Below are 16,831 nucleotides of genomic sequence, written 5' to 3'. Positions count from 1 at the left end.
TGTTTCCGCTTCCGGCCGAGCCTGCGGAAAGATGGCGGCGGCCGTGACTACCCGGGCCGTGACTACCCGGGCCGTGACGGTCGCCTTCGGGAGACTGGTGTCCGCATGCAGCCGCAGCGGCCTGAGAGCGTCAGGGCCCGGAGCGGGTGAGACCCGGCTGGCGGGGTGAGAAGAGGGAGCGGGGCGAACGGGGCTTGCGGGTCCGTGTCCGCCCCGATGCCTTCGGTGTTGAGCGCTTTTTTCGGTGCCGTGAATATAGTATAGTACTCGCTTTGAAGTCGGGGAAACCCGGGTTCGGATCCTGGTTCTTTTATTTAGCGGCTTCTCTGCTGACATCGGCTCTTCAGCTCGCTACAGTGCCTGTGTTGCCGGGGAGCAAACTGAGGCTCGGTTCAGAAAGCTTAGGTAACTTGCCCAGGGGTCACACGGCAGGGAAGTGGGTCAAGAGTGATTCAGACCGCTCGGTCCGGCTCCAAAGCCTGTGCTGTACCATTGCCCCCAGGCTTCGAGCCGCTCCTTAGACCCTCGTTGTCCTCCTCTGGAAAGTGGTGGTGAACGTCCTTGCCAGATCTTAACCCATTCAGCAAAAGCAGCAGCCGTGTTTTTATGAGGTCCAAAAAAGTTACGTTCGTCAAAGACAGTGTATTTTTCTTGAAATGAGTCGTGTGTATTTGTGTGTGAGAGTAAGTATGTTTTAAAATTAGGTCCAGATGTATATTTGACGATATTAAAGGATTGTTCCCTTTTTTTTTTAGAAGTGATAACTGTGCCTCCATTGTGTGTTTTTTGTAAGAATATTTATTTCTCGTAGAAATATACTGACATCTTTACTGATCAAGCAGTATATCTGTGATTTACTTTATTTTTTTTTAAAGATTTTATTTGTTTATTTGACAGAGAGAGACAGCCAGCGAGAGAGGGAACACAAACAGAGGGAGTGGGAGAGGAAGAAGCAGGCTCCTAGTGGAGAAGCCTGATGTGGGGCTTGATCCCAGAACACTGGGATCAGGCCCTGAGCCGAAGGCAGACGCTTAACAACTGCACCACCCAGGCGCCCCTGTGATTTACGTTAAAATAATTGCAAAGTTGGGCCAGAGGCAGTGTGAATCAAAAAATATTGGTCATGAGTTGGTAACTGTTGAGTCTGGGAAGAGCTGTGAGAGGGCTCTGGGCTCATGATTCTGTCCTCTTTACTTTTGTGTGCTTGACATTTTCCATTAGTAAAACTTGGATTTAAGTGGGGAGGGATGTTTTTACAAAAACAGTGGAAATTACTCCATTCTACTGACGCAAAACCACCTCTGGAATGCTGTGTTCAATTCCAGACTCCCACTTTAAGAAATACAGATAACATGGAGTACAGAGAAGGCAACCCAAATGATAAGCAGATGGGACCTTGAAGAATGAGAGAGGGAAACAGGATGGAGGACACACCACAGTCCTCAGAGAGCTAAAGGATGACCCCATGGGAGAGGAGGGAGCACATTTGTTCCTTCTGGGGTCGAGGGCTAAGGCAATACCATAGCTGAGAGTTACAGAGAAGCAGATCAGGTGCAGAAACTTTCCAGCTGAGCCTTTAACAGTGAGGTGGCTCCCAAGAGAGGCGCTGAGTCCCGTGTCAGGGCGTATTCCAACCAGGCCTTCATGTGCTGATTCAGCAGAGTAGGCTTCATTCATTCACCCACCATGCACCTTTTATGCGTTAAGCACGGATGGGGGGAGGGGTGGAATACATCAGTAATAAACATAAATAATCCTTGTTTTTAACGGAGCTAGCATTTTGATGAGGGAGGGGGTGTGTGGAAAGACAGGCAGTTTTTAAAAATAAATTACATAGTGTGTTAGAAGCTGATAAGTCTTATAGAGAAAAATAAAGCATGAAGTGGGGGGGTCAGTTTTAAATAGGATAGTCAGGGAAGGCCTCTCTACTGAGATGGTGTTTGCGTGGACACCCAGAGAAAATGGGGGAGGGAGGTTCCAGAAGAAAGCAGTGAAGGCACACTCAAGGCTCCGAGGCAGGCGTGTGCTTGGCATGTGTGTGGCATGTTACAGGAATAGCCAGGAAGCCAGAGTGGCAGGTGCAGAACAAACAAGACGTAGCGCGTCAGAGATGGGCTCAGAGGGAGGGGAGATTATGCTGCGCATGCCCTGTAGGCCACTGTAAGGGCTTTGGCTTTTTCTCTGAATTAAATAGGAAGCTCTTGGAGAGTTTCAGCAGAATAGCGACGGGATCTGACCTAAGTTTTCACAGGATCACTCTAGCTGCTGTGCAGAGAAGGGAGGTAATGGGGAGAGCAGGGCATTAGTAATTATTTGGGCAAGAGGTTGTGGCGGCTTGGAGGATGTAAGGGGTCAGAGCCTGGATCTCTTGAAAAGAGAGAGCCAGGAGGATTTGCTGATAGCTCTGAATATGAGAAAGAAAAGGGTCAAGAGTGACTGAGATTTCTGGCCTGAGCACCTGGAAAGATGAAGATGCCATTGTGTTAGATGGGGGGAGAAGCAGGCGTGGGGGGGGGGAATCCGGAGCCTTCGTAGGTTTTGAGATGCCTGTTAGCCTTGCGAGTGGTGATAGCAAATAGACAAGTGGATGGTCAAACCCAGGCTGCAGGTGTAAACCTGGGAGTCACTTGTGTAGACAGATATTTAAGTTCATTCCGCTAGGTGCAATCAGCAGAGGAGTTGTCATAGGAAAAGAAGAGTTAAGGCCCAAGGTCCAAACCCCAGGCACAGCAAGGTAGTAGAGGAGAAACCAGCCCAAGACACCAATAATTGGGAACACCTGCTAACAGGTAGCTATAAAAGGATGAATTTTATGGAATCTAAATTACAGCTCAATATAAAAAAAATACATGCGTGAGTAGATGCAAGAAATAGTTAACAAAATTCAACATCCACTCATAACAAAAACTGTCAAAAAAAATAGATACAGAGGAAATTTTTTTTTTATTTAAGTAGGCTCCACCCCCAACGTGGGGCTCAAGCTCACAACCCCTAGATCAAGGGCTGCATGCTCTGCCAACTGAGCCAGCCAGGAACCCCCACAAAGGAAACTGGAGTAACAGGACATCTTCAGAGAGAAATGAATAAATAAACCCTCAACAGTTACTGAGTTGCTGTCCTCCGCTTTTCACTCCTAAGCTCTGCATTTGATTTCTGGGCCCTTCCCTCAGTAGACTCTGATTGCCGTTGTCCCTTGCCGTATCAGTCATCTACTGCTGCATAACAAGTTACCCCAGAACTTAGCAGCTTAAGATGACCAGCGTTTGTCATGCACACCGTTTCCAACGGTCGGGAGTACAGGGGCAGCTTAGCTGGGTGGTTCTGGTGCTCTCGTCAGCTGGGGCTGGGCACTCTTTCCAAGCTCACCACCTTGGCCATGGGCAGGAGGCCTCCATTCCAGTCTTTTATAACTTAATCTCAGAAATGCTATGCTCTTCCCTCTGCCACATGCCATTGGTCACAGAAACCAGCTCCATTCAGGAGGTGGGCTCTGTGGGCCATCTCGGAGGCACAGAACAGCATCGGAATCCACTGGGCACTTGGTGGTCAAGGAACGGAGTAGTGGTTGAGCGGTTCTGGCATTAGGCCCTCTTCGATGGCGTGATGAGCACAGCTTGACACACACAAGCAGTAACTGTGAGCGATGTTGCACTGACTTTGTTGACCGTGGTTTTCCTGCAGGCGCGTTGTGACCCGGTGCTCTAACTCGGCACCGGGAGGCGTACTGGTGTGTTTCACTTTCTGAAGAGCAGTGGCATTTCTTACTGGTAACGATCCCTGTTTCTTGTTTCCTCAGCTTCCCTGGGGTCCGCTTCCCGAAGGTTCGGTTCGCAGAGCACTTCAGTTCCACAAGGGTAATATCTAAACCTGGGTTTGGGTGACTCGTCGTCTATAGGACTGTCTTTCTAAAGTCAAGACAACACATGCATGTGTTTTCGAGAACATCTAAATTTTCTTTTAACCTTTTTAATAGTATTTTTCTAAAACCTTTGACATAAATGTAGACGGAACGTCAAGCGTCCAAAGACAAATGTGCTCCTAGGCCTTATGCAGCTGTATTTCATTAAGGAAAGCTGTGGCTCCTAATTAGAGACTTGTAACTGCGAAGATGGAATCACAGGAAGGTTGGATCAGAATTTTTAGGAAGAACTTAAATACCATTTGGGAGAAAAAAAATAAGTATCATTTGGAAGAGTTTATTCAGTATTAAAACATATTTAGAGGAAAACTTTTTTTTAAAGATTTTATTTATTTAAGGGTGGGGAGAAGGAGAGAAAGAATCTCAAGCAGACTCATCACTGAGCACGGAGCCTGAACCCGGGGCTCACTCTCACGACCCTGAGATTGTGACCTGAGCCAAAATCATGAGTCAGACGCTTAACCAACTGAGCCACCCAGGCACCCCAGGGGGAAAAAACCTTTAATGTAAACTACAAAAAGTAAATTTGACAAAATCACACCCACTGGGAGGAATATCCAGGAGCAGTAGAGGGTAGCAGTTAAGAATTAGGAAGCTCCTGGGTCCTGTCCTGACCCCACCCCTTGCGGCCCAGGGTTCCTGAGCAAGGTCATCCACTTGCTGAGCTTTGTTTCACCTTCTGCAAAATGGAAGTGGTGTTAGTGCCTCTCAGTGGAGTTCTGTGCGTGTTCAGTCAATGTCTGCACTTAAAGAGCTCAGGACAGTGCCTGGCATACGGTGAGCGGTCAAGAGTACCGGCTGCTCCTGCATCGCAGACTCAGAAGGGGGACATTCAGGGGGCTTGTATGGTTCTCAAAAGGGGAAGTCGAAAACAGAAGCAGGTTATAGAGAGGGATCCTAGGGGGGAATGTCAGTTACTTCGGCTTATTCTTTCTCTTGCCCACGGCGTTCCGGTTTTCTGGCATCTGTTGTTTCACGGTCGGTAGTAGGGGACAGTCAGGCCCAGCGAGGAGGCCAGAGCTCCCACGTCAGACCCCGCTCCTCCTTGTCCATCAGAGGTCACTGCCAGGCCACAGAGCAGGAACGTGTTTCCAGGTGCTCTGAGATGAGCACAGTGGGCAAGCTCAGTTTCATTTTCTTGGCCAGTTGATGCCACAGTGACCAGAATCCCGGCGTAGAGAGCATTTGTCGTACACACCAGTGTGGAGCCCCTGCTGGCTGCCGGCAGCAGCACAGGGGCCTGGGGCCGGCTGCGGAAGCGGCGGCTCTTCCCCAGTGAGCAGGCTTTTTTCCTTGCTGGAGCTCTGCTGCAGAAAGGCTGAGGTCAGGAAAGGTTCCCTCTCTGGTGGCGAACAGCAACAAAAGCTTGAAAACGGTCTGAATAATTGAATTCGATGTGGGCTCTCCCGAGCTCTCCCCTCTTTGAGGACTGCAGGAATTTGAGGCCAAACGAGATCAGAAAGTGGGAAAGACCCTGCCTCCTCCTTTTGCCCGTGGGCTCCCCTCCCTGCACAGCGGCTCATCTCTCCAGGCTGAGCGGGGGGCGGGGCAGATGCCTGGCTGCAGCACGGGACGGACGAGCGACAGCAGTGCCATGGCCCCCGAGCGCTGAGCGCGTCTGCACACTGCCCAGTCCTTCTGGGCACACCGCCCCTCCTGACCCTGCATAGTGCGGAGGCAGACGCTTTTATTCCCATTTGCTCCGTGAAAGAAACTGGAGCCGAGAGTCGCGAGATGCTCCCAAGGTCGTGCTACCCTGGTGGCAGAGGCGGGGTTCAGACCCGGGCCTGCCTGGCTCCTGTCTGGGCATGAAGGCCGAGCGGGCACCCAGCTGGTAGGAGTTGGAGGTTGGGGGGGACCAGCTTGGGGCAGAGCAGGCGGAGGGTTCCTGTCCTGGGAACCCTGCCCGCAGAGCCCTGGAATGCCGGAGTGAGGTGCAGGAGCCCGGCTGGGAGGCAGAGAACGTGCCTTCCAGTGGAGTGTTGGGGGCGGAGGAGAGAGAAGGGGGGCGGCGCCGCAGCCCACACCTCTGAGAGCCTGTGTGCCCCGAGGACACTAAGAAGGGCCAGTCTTCACGCATGGGCCACCGGCCCGGGGGGTGGTTATTCCCAAGAGGGGCTCTTCTGGAATAAAATGGTTGGAATTCCCATTTTGATTTTGGAGTGATTAGTGGGTGTTTTCTTGAAATACGCAGCCCTCCTGAGAGGCCGCACGGGAGCCTGTCCTCGGTCCCCCCAGGGGCAGGTCCGTACTGGAGAGTCACGTGTTGGCAGCGCGGCCCCATCTCCCCCAGCCTGAGCACGGCATTTCTTACAGATTCTGAACTGTCTTTTCCCGCGGGCGTGCCACACATGCGTCAACTGTGTCTTACAGATACGTTCCTAAAACATCGCTGAGTTCACCACCTTGGCCAGAAACCGTCCTGCCAGACCCCGCTGAGGAGACCAGACACCATGCAGGTAACAGAGGCAGGAACTGGAGGGCGGTGCCCCCTCCTCCCCGCACCGAGGTGGTCCCCTGGCCACAGGACAGGAGCGCACATTTCCGTATGCCCTGAGACGAGACCCAGCACGGTGTGAACGCTCAGGCTCATTTTTGCCCCTTGACAGAAAAATTTAAACCCTCGTTCATTGCGCAAATACTCCCAAGCACCCATCGTGGTCAAGGCAGGCCGTGTAAGCGAGGCAGGGGCCCGTGGTCCCTCTGTCTCCCTGCTGTTGGAAGGAACGCAGAGGCAGGGAAGGATTTCTCCCCAGTCAGAGGAGCAGTGGGTGCTGCTGCTGTCCTGCGAGTTGCAGAAATGGTCAGGGTGTCAGGACACGAGGAGGGACAGTGTGGCCGGCCACCGTCGCCATGAGCGAGTGCAGGGTACTATCTTCCTCTCAAGGCTGGAGACGCAGGTCAGAGTGGCGCATCTTCTAGCTTTAAAGTCCTGTTTGAGACAAGGTGTGAAGTCAGCAGTGTTCTGTCCCTTCTCCAGCCGCGGCTCCAGCCTGACTCTGCTTCCGGGGCAGGAAGTGTGTGTTCTTCTCCAAGCCCCCAGCCCCAGGCCAGGCCGACTGGGTCAGGGCTCACAGACATTTATCCCACAGTGAACGGGACAGGATAGAAGGGGGTCTTGAGCTGAGGTGAGGCCATGGGAGCCCAGAGCTGTGTGGGCAGAGACTTCCAGGCAGAATCTAGCACCAGGGGGTGTAATTCTAGCTTTTCCTGGTTTGCAGAAAGGCCTCTCCTCTCACTTTACCAGTCCTCTGGCTTTTTCTTTATAAGGACTGGGAATCCCACAGAGTGAAGGTCTTTCCACCCCAGAGTCAGAGAGACGGAGCCAGGCACATGGCGTGCTCAGATCAGAGAATCACAGGCAGCCGTGGGCCATTCCATGTCTCTAGAAGCGCCACAGGCCCCCCGTGTCGAGGAGCCTGTGCTCCTGGGAATGGCAAGCCGAGTGCCGGCCGTGGGGAGAGGCGTGGCCTTCAACAGTAAGCTCACCTCACCAGGGGTGCCAGCTGCCACACCCGCCACCCCCCCCCCCAGCTGCCACTGGAGCTTCCTGTCCTGCCAGGGGAGAGCAGGGGGCGCGGGGCCTCATATCACTGTCACTGTGGGCCTGGGCTGTGTCGGGCGGCATGGCTGCCAGGCCCGGTGTGAGTAGCTGACCGGCCCACCGCCTGTCCTGACTTTCTCCCCGCAGAGCTCGTAGGGAAGGTGAATGAACTGATCGCCACAGGCCAGTATGGCCGGCTCTTCGCCGTGGTCCACTTCGCCAGCCACCAGTGGAAGGTGACCTCTGAGGACCTGATTTTAATTGACAACGAATTAGACGTTGCGTGTGGAGAGAGGATACGGCTGGAGAAGGTGAGGCCGTCTGTGTATCTGGGGGTCAGTCACCAAACATGCCCTCCTGCCCCCAGGTTCATCACTGCGGAGGCTTCCCGGGGTCAGGAGGCGAAGGCGAGCAGAGCAGAGGGACGGGAGCGTGGGTGTCCCCCCGGGTGTGGCTGGCCGGCTGGCAGGGCGAGGGGGCTGTGCTGGCCCCCCACCTAGGAGACCCCAGAGGAAAATCCGTGTGCTGAGTTGTCTCACGTGTCAGGAACGCTTTCCGTAGAAAAGAGTGAGCATCCCAGTGACAGGCGAGGCGTTTCAGCCGCACGTTGATGGAGAGTTTCAGCGGGAACGCTGCTCTGGCGTTGGTTTGACGGCTGCTGCTTTCAGACAGAGGCTGGCTTTCGAGGCGTTTCCCTGGGACTGGTGTACCTTACCGGCCACTCCACACTGCTTGGTCTGTATTTAGCCTCAGGTTTCTACCCATCACTTACGATTCTTTCTGCTGTTTTGGACAGCCTTCTTTGTTTTTCTCTTATTCTCTTTATAAAAGTATATAAAATCTAAGGTTTCAGGGGCGCCTGGGGGGTGCAGTCAGTTGAGCGTCCAACTCTTGGTTTTGGCTCAGGTCACGGTCTCAGGGTCGTGGGACCGAGCCCCACCCCGGGCGCCACGCTTGACGCAGGGTCTGCTTGGGACTCTCTCTCCCTCTCCCCCCATGCACTCGCTTGAGCGCGCGCGCGCTCTCTCTCTCTCAAATAAATCCTAAAATATATGTATAAATTTCCTATGCTAGTTCTCTGTGCTCCTCCGTTTGTGGTTGCAGAGTGTGTGTGTAGCTACACCAAGGGGAGCACTAAACTCTTTCTAAGACGGTGTTCTCACAGCCTGTGCGCTGCGCTCGGAGCTGAGCTAATTAACCGTGTAGACGGCAGCAGCCAGCAGAGCTCGCTTCTCCTTCGTGACGCAGGGGCTCCGTCGTGAGCCCCCGAGCAAGGGCACGTTTACTCCATAACGTCTAAAATAAGTAGGAGACTTGAGGAGCGTATCTGTGAAGATGTCTAAAAAGACTTTCTTTTTTAAGTTTATTTGCTTTTTTTTTAGTAATCCCTACACCCAACGTGGGGCTCGAACTCACAACCCCAAGATCGAGAGTCACACATTCCACCAGCTGCCTGGCAGGCGCCCCCTAAAAAGGCATTGTTTTGGAACATTTCACATTAACAAAAACATGACAGAAAGCACCCCGAATGCAGATCGTTTTTCCCCCACTTAGGACTCCGTGGCAGAGAACACGTCACCCAGAGAGCAACCGCGAGGCAGCAGTCTGATGGTTTGTCGTCATCAAACATACAGAGTCCGTTGATTATAAAATACGCTTCGTCTTTAAATATTTAAGTTTTATACAGTTGGGTATTTTACTTATCGGTAAAACTTAAGATGGTTCCAGCATCTAAAAACACTGCTGCGCTCGCGATATAAAGACGTCTTCACGCCAGGACGGTCACTGGCACGTCCGCCTGGAATTTCCCCATCGTTAAAAAGACACGCTGGAACCTACGTCCCAGCAGGAGCAGCAGGTATAGACTGCCTCAGAGACAGTGCGGTGCGGCTTCTCCCTGTGTGCGTTACAACTCGCGGGAAAAAGTTAAAAAAAAAAGCCACGGTGTTTTGCACAGACGGACACTCTCTCCGGATGCGCCATCCCGTGCCAGGTGCTCAGGGACGGCAGTCCTGGCTCTGCCATCGGGCCGGTGCGGGAGGCAGCACAGTGGCCCGGCCGGCCCGCATCCCCGCCGGTTCGAACCCCAGGGAACGAAGAGGAAGGTGGCCAGTACTTTCCTCGTGCTCGAGTTTGCGCCGCTGACTTCTTGTCGCTTGTTGGTGACACGCCCATTTCGTTCGCAGGTCCTGCTGGTCGGAGCTGACAACTTCACGTTACTTGGCAAGCCACTCCTTGGGTAACGCGCTCGCTCACGCTGGGCTTTGTCTAGGACCCACGCGGGGCGCACGGGAGGCCGGGCAGAGGACACGTGGGCCAAACCAGTGTTCTGTTATCATTTATGACAGTGGAGGCTTGTAAGATTTGTTGACAGGCTACCCTGTTCTTTTTTTCTGTTTTTAAGTAAACACTACCCCCCCACCTGGGGCTCAAACTTACAACCCCAAGATCAAGAGTCACGTGCTCTTCCAACTGAGACAGCCAAGCGCCCCGTGCTGTTCTTTTTTATTATTACTAAATTATAATTCACATATAATATCATATCCATTTTTCATACTTACGAAGCACAGACCTCCATGGGCCTAGTTACCCTCTGTCACCTCCCAAAGTGATAACAGCCTTATCCACCAGATTCCCTGTGCCGAGTCACATCCCTGTGACGGATTTATTTCATAACTAGAAGTTCACACCACTTAATCCCATCCCCCAGCCTTCTCTTCCTTCTACACTATTCTTGATTACGCTTCTCGGTGGTTTTCAAAGTATCTGCAGGGAGGACGTATTACTCTTATAATAAGCAAAAAAGAAAGTAAAACTTAGTTTTGGAAGTTCTTATATAAAGCATTAGTAAGATTGAAAAATAATCAAGAAGACACGTCATTGATTATCTTTCTTCCTTCTAGAAAGGATCTCGTTCGCGTAGAAGCCACGGTCATTGAAAAGACAGAATCATGGCCAAAAATCAATATGAAATTTAAGAAAAGAAAAAACTTCAAGAGGAAAAAGGGTAAGTTAGAGAAAGCGTGGCGGGCGCCGTGTCCCCACCTGCTCCGTCCGCTGGTCCTGCGGCTTCCGGGGGCCGGCGCCTGCTCTCTGCTGGGGGCCTCTGGAGTGCGGCAGCCACAGACACCGGGGAGAGAGCCCTGCCCCAGTCCCCTGGGTCTGATGGGGAAGGGCAGGTGGAGGTCACTCTTAACCAGGGGTGTGGAGGCAGAGGGCCCCGGGATCCTCGGGCGCTGTCGCCGGACTGCGGCTCAGCCAGTCACCGCGGCAAGGCGAGCATTCACCTCACCACGGCCTGGCGCAGCATGCCCCGCGAGACACGGACAGGGACATCGGCGGCGGCGTCATCCGTGCTAGAAACACCAGATGCAGCTCTCACGTCCCGCACAGAGACTGGACAAAGAAACGGGACGTTGCGGGGGGGGGGGGGGGGTCCTCTCTCAGCAGAACGTTGCCAGCAGCACGCTGAGTAAACTGCCACTACATGAGAACGGGCCCGAAGCTCACACTCTGGTGGGGCCCGAGCAACACCAGACCTTGTGCCTCTGGGCACACGTATATGTCCACATGCACTTACACACGCACACACGTGTGTGATGGAACATGGGAAGGGGTGGAGGGGGAGCCGGTCTGCAGAGTCTCCAGCGGAGCAGGGAGGCCAGAGGATGAGGGCTGTTTGTTGGTAGAGAAGGGAGAGCCGGGGGTGCCGGGCGGATGGGGTGAGGCGTGTGGGTTCGGCGAGCCGGCGCTGGGATGCCTCAGACAGGAGGGCTGTCCTTCCGGCTGGGTCAGCGTGAAGGGTGTGCAGCAGTGTGGCTTGTGGTGAAGGGGGCGTCCATCTGACGGCCTCACTGCTGGGCAGGAAGTCCAGGGGTCTGCTGGGGGTGGGGGCGGGGGGGTGCAGGTGGGAAGGGGTGAGGTCAGCAGTCAAAGAGGTGAAGAAACAAAGCCCACCACAGACGAGAGGGAGCCGCATAGCAAGCTTCTAGCATGTGCAGCGTGAGGGCCATGGGGCAAGGTGGGTGCTGACCGGTGGCGGCCGACCACCTGAACCGTGTATGGAGGGGTGGCCGTGGCGCGGTCTTGGGAGACCCGGACTGGAGCGGCGGCAGCCGTGAGTCTGAGGGGTGACTTCACAGCAGAGGCCTCACCCGTGGGTTCCCTCTGTGCGGGGGCTCATGACCCATGCGTGAGGAAGCAGAGGGGCCCTGGGGTGGACTCAGCAGCCCGTTAACAGGAAGAGGAGAGGAAGCTTCGTTTGGTGGCATTTTGCAGGGGTGTCACAGAAGTGTGTGATGTGAGGGGTCGGGAAGCTGAGGGCATCTCCTGAGTAAGGGCCGGAGCCCCGAGTTTCTCTGCCCAGCCTCCCGGGTTGGGGGCCGGGCTCTACACATCCAGGATGGAGGGCATCAGGGCACATGGGGTCCCAGGAGGCCCCGGGCAGGTCTCAGTCCAGCTGTGACTGCCCATTTTCTGCCCTTCCACCCTGGGGGAGCACCCAGGCCTGGCCTGCACTCTCTCCACTCCTTTTGTCCCCCACATGTTTCCCTTCTTCGTCCCAGTCCTCGGCCACCCACCACTGCCCGGGTAGCCCGGGTAATCCACGAGCGGGAACAGGACCGTCCCTGCAGGAGCTTCCCCTGGAAGTCACCTTGTGGGGGCCCCTCAAGGCTGGGACCCGCAGGCTGTGGCATCCTGTGAGAAACGTGTGGCACCCACAGTCCTGAGCTGCCAGTGGCTGGGAGTTACTAGAATAGCCTGACACAGGCGGCTGGCTCGCCCTCAGGTCAGGTCTGTAGGAGCCTCTCCTCCACCTTCTGCCGCCTCCAGGCAGCCCCGGGTTCGGCCCGTTGGGGCGGTCCACCCCCGGGCAGCCCATAGGTCTCACGGCACCTGCAGAGTGGCATTGAAGACAGTAGTGCTGGCAGGAGAAGAAAGGCCAGGCCAGGCCGCTCCTGGCCTCCAAGCTTCCAGGTGTTACCGCCTCTGCTGCTTCTGACGGGGCTCACGGAGCGCGGGGGTGAGGCGGGCAGCGCCCCCCATGAAGCCCTCATGGCACGTGGCCGGCAGGGCCCACACGGGGCCTGGGTGCCGCCTGGGGAGGGCTGGTGCCAGGCGGACGCCCCATGGGAAGAGCAGGTGGTTCGGCGACAGGGTCTCACCGTAGCTCATGAACGACATCAGATGTGGCCAAGCTGTGACCCTGTTCTCTCTCTTCCAGTTATTGTGAACCCGCAGACTGTCCTCCGGGTAAACACCATCGAGATCGCTCCATGTTTGTGCTGATCCCGAAGCCCATGTTGACGGAACACAAAAATAAACTCCTGTTTTCTGGAGACCGTGTTTCTGAGTTCTTTTCTTTTTTTTTTTTTTTTTTTTTTTCAGATTTTATTTATTTATTCGACAGAGATAGAGCCAGCCAGCGAGAGAGGGAACACAAGCAGGGGGAGTGGGAGAGGAAGAAGCAGGCTCATAGTGGAGGAGCCTGATGTGGGGCTCGATCCCAGAGCACCGGGATCACGCCCTGAGCCGAAGGCAGATGCTTAACCGCTGTGCCACCCAGGCGCCCCTCGTTTCTGAGTTCTGATGTAAAAAGCTTTGCGTTCCTGTGACAGGTGGCTCTAACTTGTGAGCCCAGTTTTGTAAGCAACAGCCTCCCTGACCCACAGCAGCCTGGAATTTGGGAATTACAAGCCCGGCCCTCCCAGGGCTGCAGACTGGAGGCTTGTTTAGGAGGTCTTGGCTGCCCTCCACCCCCACCGAAGGCGGCAGGGCCCGAGGGCGTGGTGTGGGGGTGCAGCGGGGACCCGGGAGCTAACGCCAAGGGAAACTGTGGATTCTGCTTCTGGCGAGGTGGATAAAGCATGAGCAAACCCCATCTCTGCGTGTACCTGTTGCTAGTGATTTGCTCTTTCAAGAAGCTGGGATTCACACCAGTCTGGGCCCAGAGTCCTTATTCTTGTCCTTTGCCCTTGGTCCAGCAGGGAAGGAGGGTCACGGTGCAGGGAGCTGGCACCCTGACCACGGGCAGCACAGCCAGGATGGGGAAGGACGGACAGCGGGGGGCTGTCGGGATGGAGACCTGGTGCCGCATGTTCAGGGAACTGGGTGTGAAGGGACAGTAACAGACAGCAGACTGGCCCGAGGTATTTCAGAGGGGATCCTGAAAACAGCCACCTGTCCTGGGAGGTTTTGGGGCTGCCCAGATCTGTGTGGCATCAGTCAGTAGAGGAGGGACAACAGGTCCTGAACCCAGAGTGGCCCAGGGAACAGGGGAACAGGTCGGGGACGAGGGGCTTTCTGACAGCAAAGCTCTCGGAGCTGTGTCATTCCCAGAGGCAGGACCTTCCTCCCAGAGAATAGTTCGGGCTTGCGAGCCACACAGTCAAACCTTCTGTGGACCCGGAGTGCATGCTTGCTTCTGCAGGAGTCCTCGGAGAGTCCTGTGGGGGCCGTGGAGTCGTCCCTGCAGAGTGGCATCGAAGACAGTGGTGCTGGCAGCCCCTGGAGACACCCCCCTGTAGTGCCCTCCGTGGACGGCAGGGGGCGCAGTCCCGCAGGACAAGGTCACCCAAGTGGGCTGGCGGGGGCTGTGATGCTGGGGTGTGAGGGATGGTAGGACCCAGCCCCGAACGTGGAGTGCTCTCCCCTAAGGCCATGCCATGAACTTCTGCAGGCGTCCCTCATGCTGACCGGAACCACCTCCCATATTCTCTGCGTCTGGCACATCCACATGCTGGAAACATGGAGTCGGTTCTGGAAAGCCTGTTCTGGCCAGCGGTACAGCTCTGGGGCTGCAGGGCAATTCTGGAGCCACACAGACGTGGGCATGAACCCCAGGCCCCTGCGCCCTCGGGCCCGACTGCCTCCTCTGTCAAATGGGGGAGATCCCAGTACCCACCTCACCAGACCGCCTCGAGGACTCCGGGTGATGGGGAGTGCTGGGTCAATGTTCACCGTGCGTGTTACCCAGAAAGCGGCAGAGCCTCTGCATTAATAGGGCTGTTGAGTGAACGTTTACTGCTTTTAAAAACTGGACTGGGCTTGGGGCGCCTGGGGGGCTCTTGATTTAGGCTCAGGTCATGGTCTCAGGGTCGTGGGTTCGAGCCCCACGTCGGGCTCCCCGCTCAGCAGGGAGTCCACTTGTTCCTCGCCCTCTGCCTCCCCAACTCCTATGCACTCTCTCTCTCTCTCTCTCAAATAAATAAATAAAGTCTTAAAAGAAAAAAACAACCTGGACTAGTCTTGTTCACAGTAGCCAAAATGCAGAAAGAATGCACGTGGCAGCAGGTGGGTGGCCCCTAGTACGGTGGGATGTTGTTCAGCCACGAAGACGATGAAGTCCTGAGCGGCTGCCGCACAGATGAACCTTGAACACGTGACGCTGAGTGAAGGAAGCCGGTCACCAAAGGACATGTGCTGTGTGATGGCGCTTGAAATACCTAGAGTTTGCAAATACACAGAGAAAGTAGGCGAGAGGTTCCGGGGCTGCAAGCACTGGGGAATAAGGAGTTACTGCTAGATGTTTGAGGTCACGGAAAAGTCTGCAAGTAGATGGGGGTGATGGTTGCACAACATTGGGAAGGTCATTAATGCCACTGAATTGTCACTTTAAAATGGTTAAGATGAGAGGCGCCCGGGTGGCTCAGTCAGTTGAGCGGCTGTCTTGGTTTCAGCTCGGGCCATGATCTCAGGGTGGAGGGATCGAGCCCCATGTTGGGCTCCTTGCTCAGTTCAGAGTCTGCTTGAGATTTTCTCTCTCCCTCTCCCTACTTCCCTCCCTCTCCCCACCTCCTCTCTCTCTCTCTCAAAAAAATGGTTAAAATGGTAAATTCTATGTTATGTAGATTAGAACGCAATAAAAAAAAGGAAAAAACTGGACTAGGTTAATGACATCACTTGACTTAAAAAAGAAAATGTCCCACGTCTGTATTTCTACAGAGCATGAACGTCGGCTCACAGGTTCTGCCCCACACAGCTGTGCTGTGCTGGCAGCAGACGGTGGACGCGCGGCCCAGGGTTGGCAGGGCGCTCTGGCCCGCACTCCGCTCTGTCCGCATCCCGCTGCCGCCCCGCTCGGCCAGGCCAGCTTTCTGTTCTCTTTTCCACGGGGACGCCTTGCAGCTCCAGTAACAGCATGGGCTTCACCCAAGACCTCCAAGCACCCACCTGCCTCACCTCCTGTTAACCCAGCCCCCTGCACGGCGCACCCACCTTGGCCTGGCCCTCTCTGATCACTGCCCCTCGACCTGGAGCCCCAGTGTGCTCCCCTGGCCTGCAGAGCTCACCCACCCTCTCCAGGCACCGCGAGGCCTCCCAGCTGAACCCAGCTTGTCCGGAAAGCGCAGGGGGGCGGTAGGCATTGTAAGGAGAGCATGGAACCGAAGGTGGGAGGCAGGACAGCACAGAGGTTAGGCACAAGGGCTAGGAGTCCCCTCATCACTAACCCGCACGCCAGGCTGCTGTGGTTGTGAGGCGCCAGCTTGGACGGGGCTGCTGGGACATCCCATCTCAGGAGGACCCTTCCCCAGGTCATTGTCGGCTCCCTGCCTTCTTCCTGGAGTCAGCACATGCGTATTCATTTGTCGCAGATTTCTCGCTGGCCTCCCTCCCTCACTGGACGGCCAGCCCCAGGATGGGCATGAGATTCTGTCCGGCTCACTAGCGAGGCTGACACCCTGGGGTTTTGTGGAAGAGAGCGAGTCCAGTGTCTACCGGAACCGCGGTCAGACAAAGCTCCAGAAGCATTAAAGATGTAAATTGCACAGGTGGGACTCAGCGAGCAGGGCTGCTCCCTCCGTTTGCACGTGGCTCCTGGGAGCCCACAGGAAAGGCTACACGTGGCTGCCACACTGACCTTTCCTCCCAGCCTCCGCACACCCTGGGCCTGGGACTACTGGGGCCCGAGGGCCACTTCCGTCGAGGCGGGGCACAGCCACGTGACTGTAGGAGCTAATTGCCCCACCTGGAAGGTTGGGTGCACTTTGACCCACTTCCTGGGCCACGACACCGCGGGGACTGGAGACGCATTAACCCAGGACGCCTAATGTCCCCTAAAGACACCCTCTGGGTCTCCTCTTTCTTTGCTCCTGCTGAAGGCTGCCAGGAGACGCAGCGCCCCCTTCTCGGCCTGGCCAAGGGTTCGAGGCTCCATGTGCAGGAAAGAATGGTGAGATGGCGGTCTTACCCTGCCCCCCCAGGGCTCCTAATCAAACTTCAGGGCCGGCAGAGTCTATCAGATTGTCTCCAGAAATGATCTCTGAGAGACAGAGCACATCATCAAGGATCATTCTATTTATTTTTATTTTTTAAATTAACATATACTGTATTATTGGTTTCAGAGGTACGGGTCTGTGATTCATCAG

At 55.2% G+C, this 16,831-nt stretch overlaps 1 protein-coding gene and 1 long non-coding RNA gene across 2 annotated transcripts; one reads left to right on the top strand and one right to left on the bottom strand.

Moving 5' to 3' along the window:
- Positions 1 to 12,802, top strand: MRPL21 (mitochondrial ribosomal protein L21). The gene is made up of 7 exons (XM_026482994.4): positions 1 to 146; positions 3,797 to 3,854; positions 6,293 to 6,378; positions 7,611 to 7,774; positions 9,650 to 9,702; positions 10,367 to 10,470; positions 12,688 to 12,802. Exons 1-7 carry the CDS (start codon positions 32 to 34, stop codon positions 12,750 to 12,752), a joined length of 645 nt encoding a protein of 214 aa, XP_026338779.2. The 5' UTR covers positions 1 to 31; the 3' UTR covers positions 12,753 to 12,802.
- LOC130544649 (uncharacterized) lies at positions 12,794 to 16,333 on the bottom strand. Its single transcript, XR_008961077.1, has 2 exons — positions 15,914 to 16,333; positions 12,794 to 14,908 (listed from the first exon to the last, which is right to left on the bottom strand). It is a non-coding gene; the product is annotated as an uncharacterized LOC130544649 (long non-coding RNA).
- Positions 16,334 to 16,831: the final 498 nt, after the last annotated feature.

Source organism: Ursus arctos, unplaced genomic scaffold (genome assembly GCF_023065955.2).
Source record: "Ursus arctos isolate Adak ecotype North America unplaced genomic scaffold, UrsArc2.0 scaffold_23, whole genome shotgun sequence".
NCBI lineage: Eukaryota > Metazoa > Chordata > Mammalia > Carnivora > Ursidae > Ursus > Ursus arctos.
Note: the sequence above shows the minus strand (reverse complement) of the source record. Positions and strands in the feature narration are given on the sequence as shown.

Coding starts and splice junctions, on each gene's coding strand:
- MRPL21 (XM_026482994.4), top strand. CDS start 32: ATGGCGGCGGCCGTGACTACCCGGGCCGTGACTACCCGGGCCGTGACG. Junction 147..3,796: donor AGCGTCAGGGCCCGGAGCGG/GTGAGACCCGGC, acceptor TTGTTTCCTCAG/CTTCCCTGGGGTCCGCTTCC. Junction 10,471..12,687: donor AAACTTCAAGAGGAAAAAGG/GTAAGTTAGAGA, acceptor TCTCTCTTCCAG/TTATTGTGAACCCGCAGACT.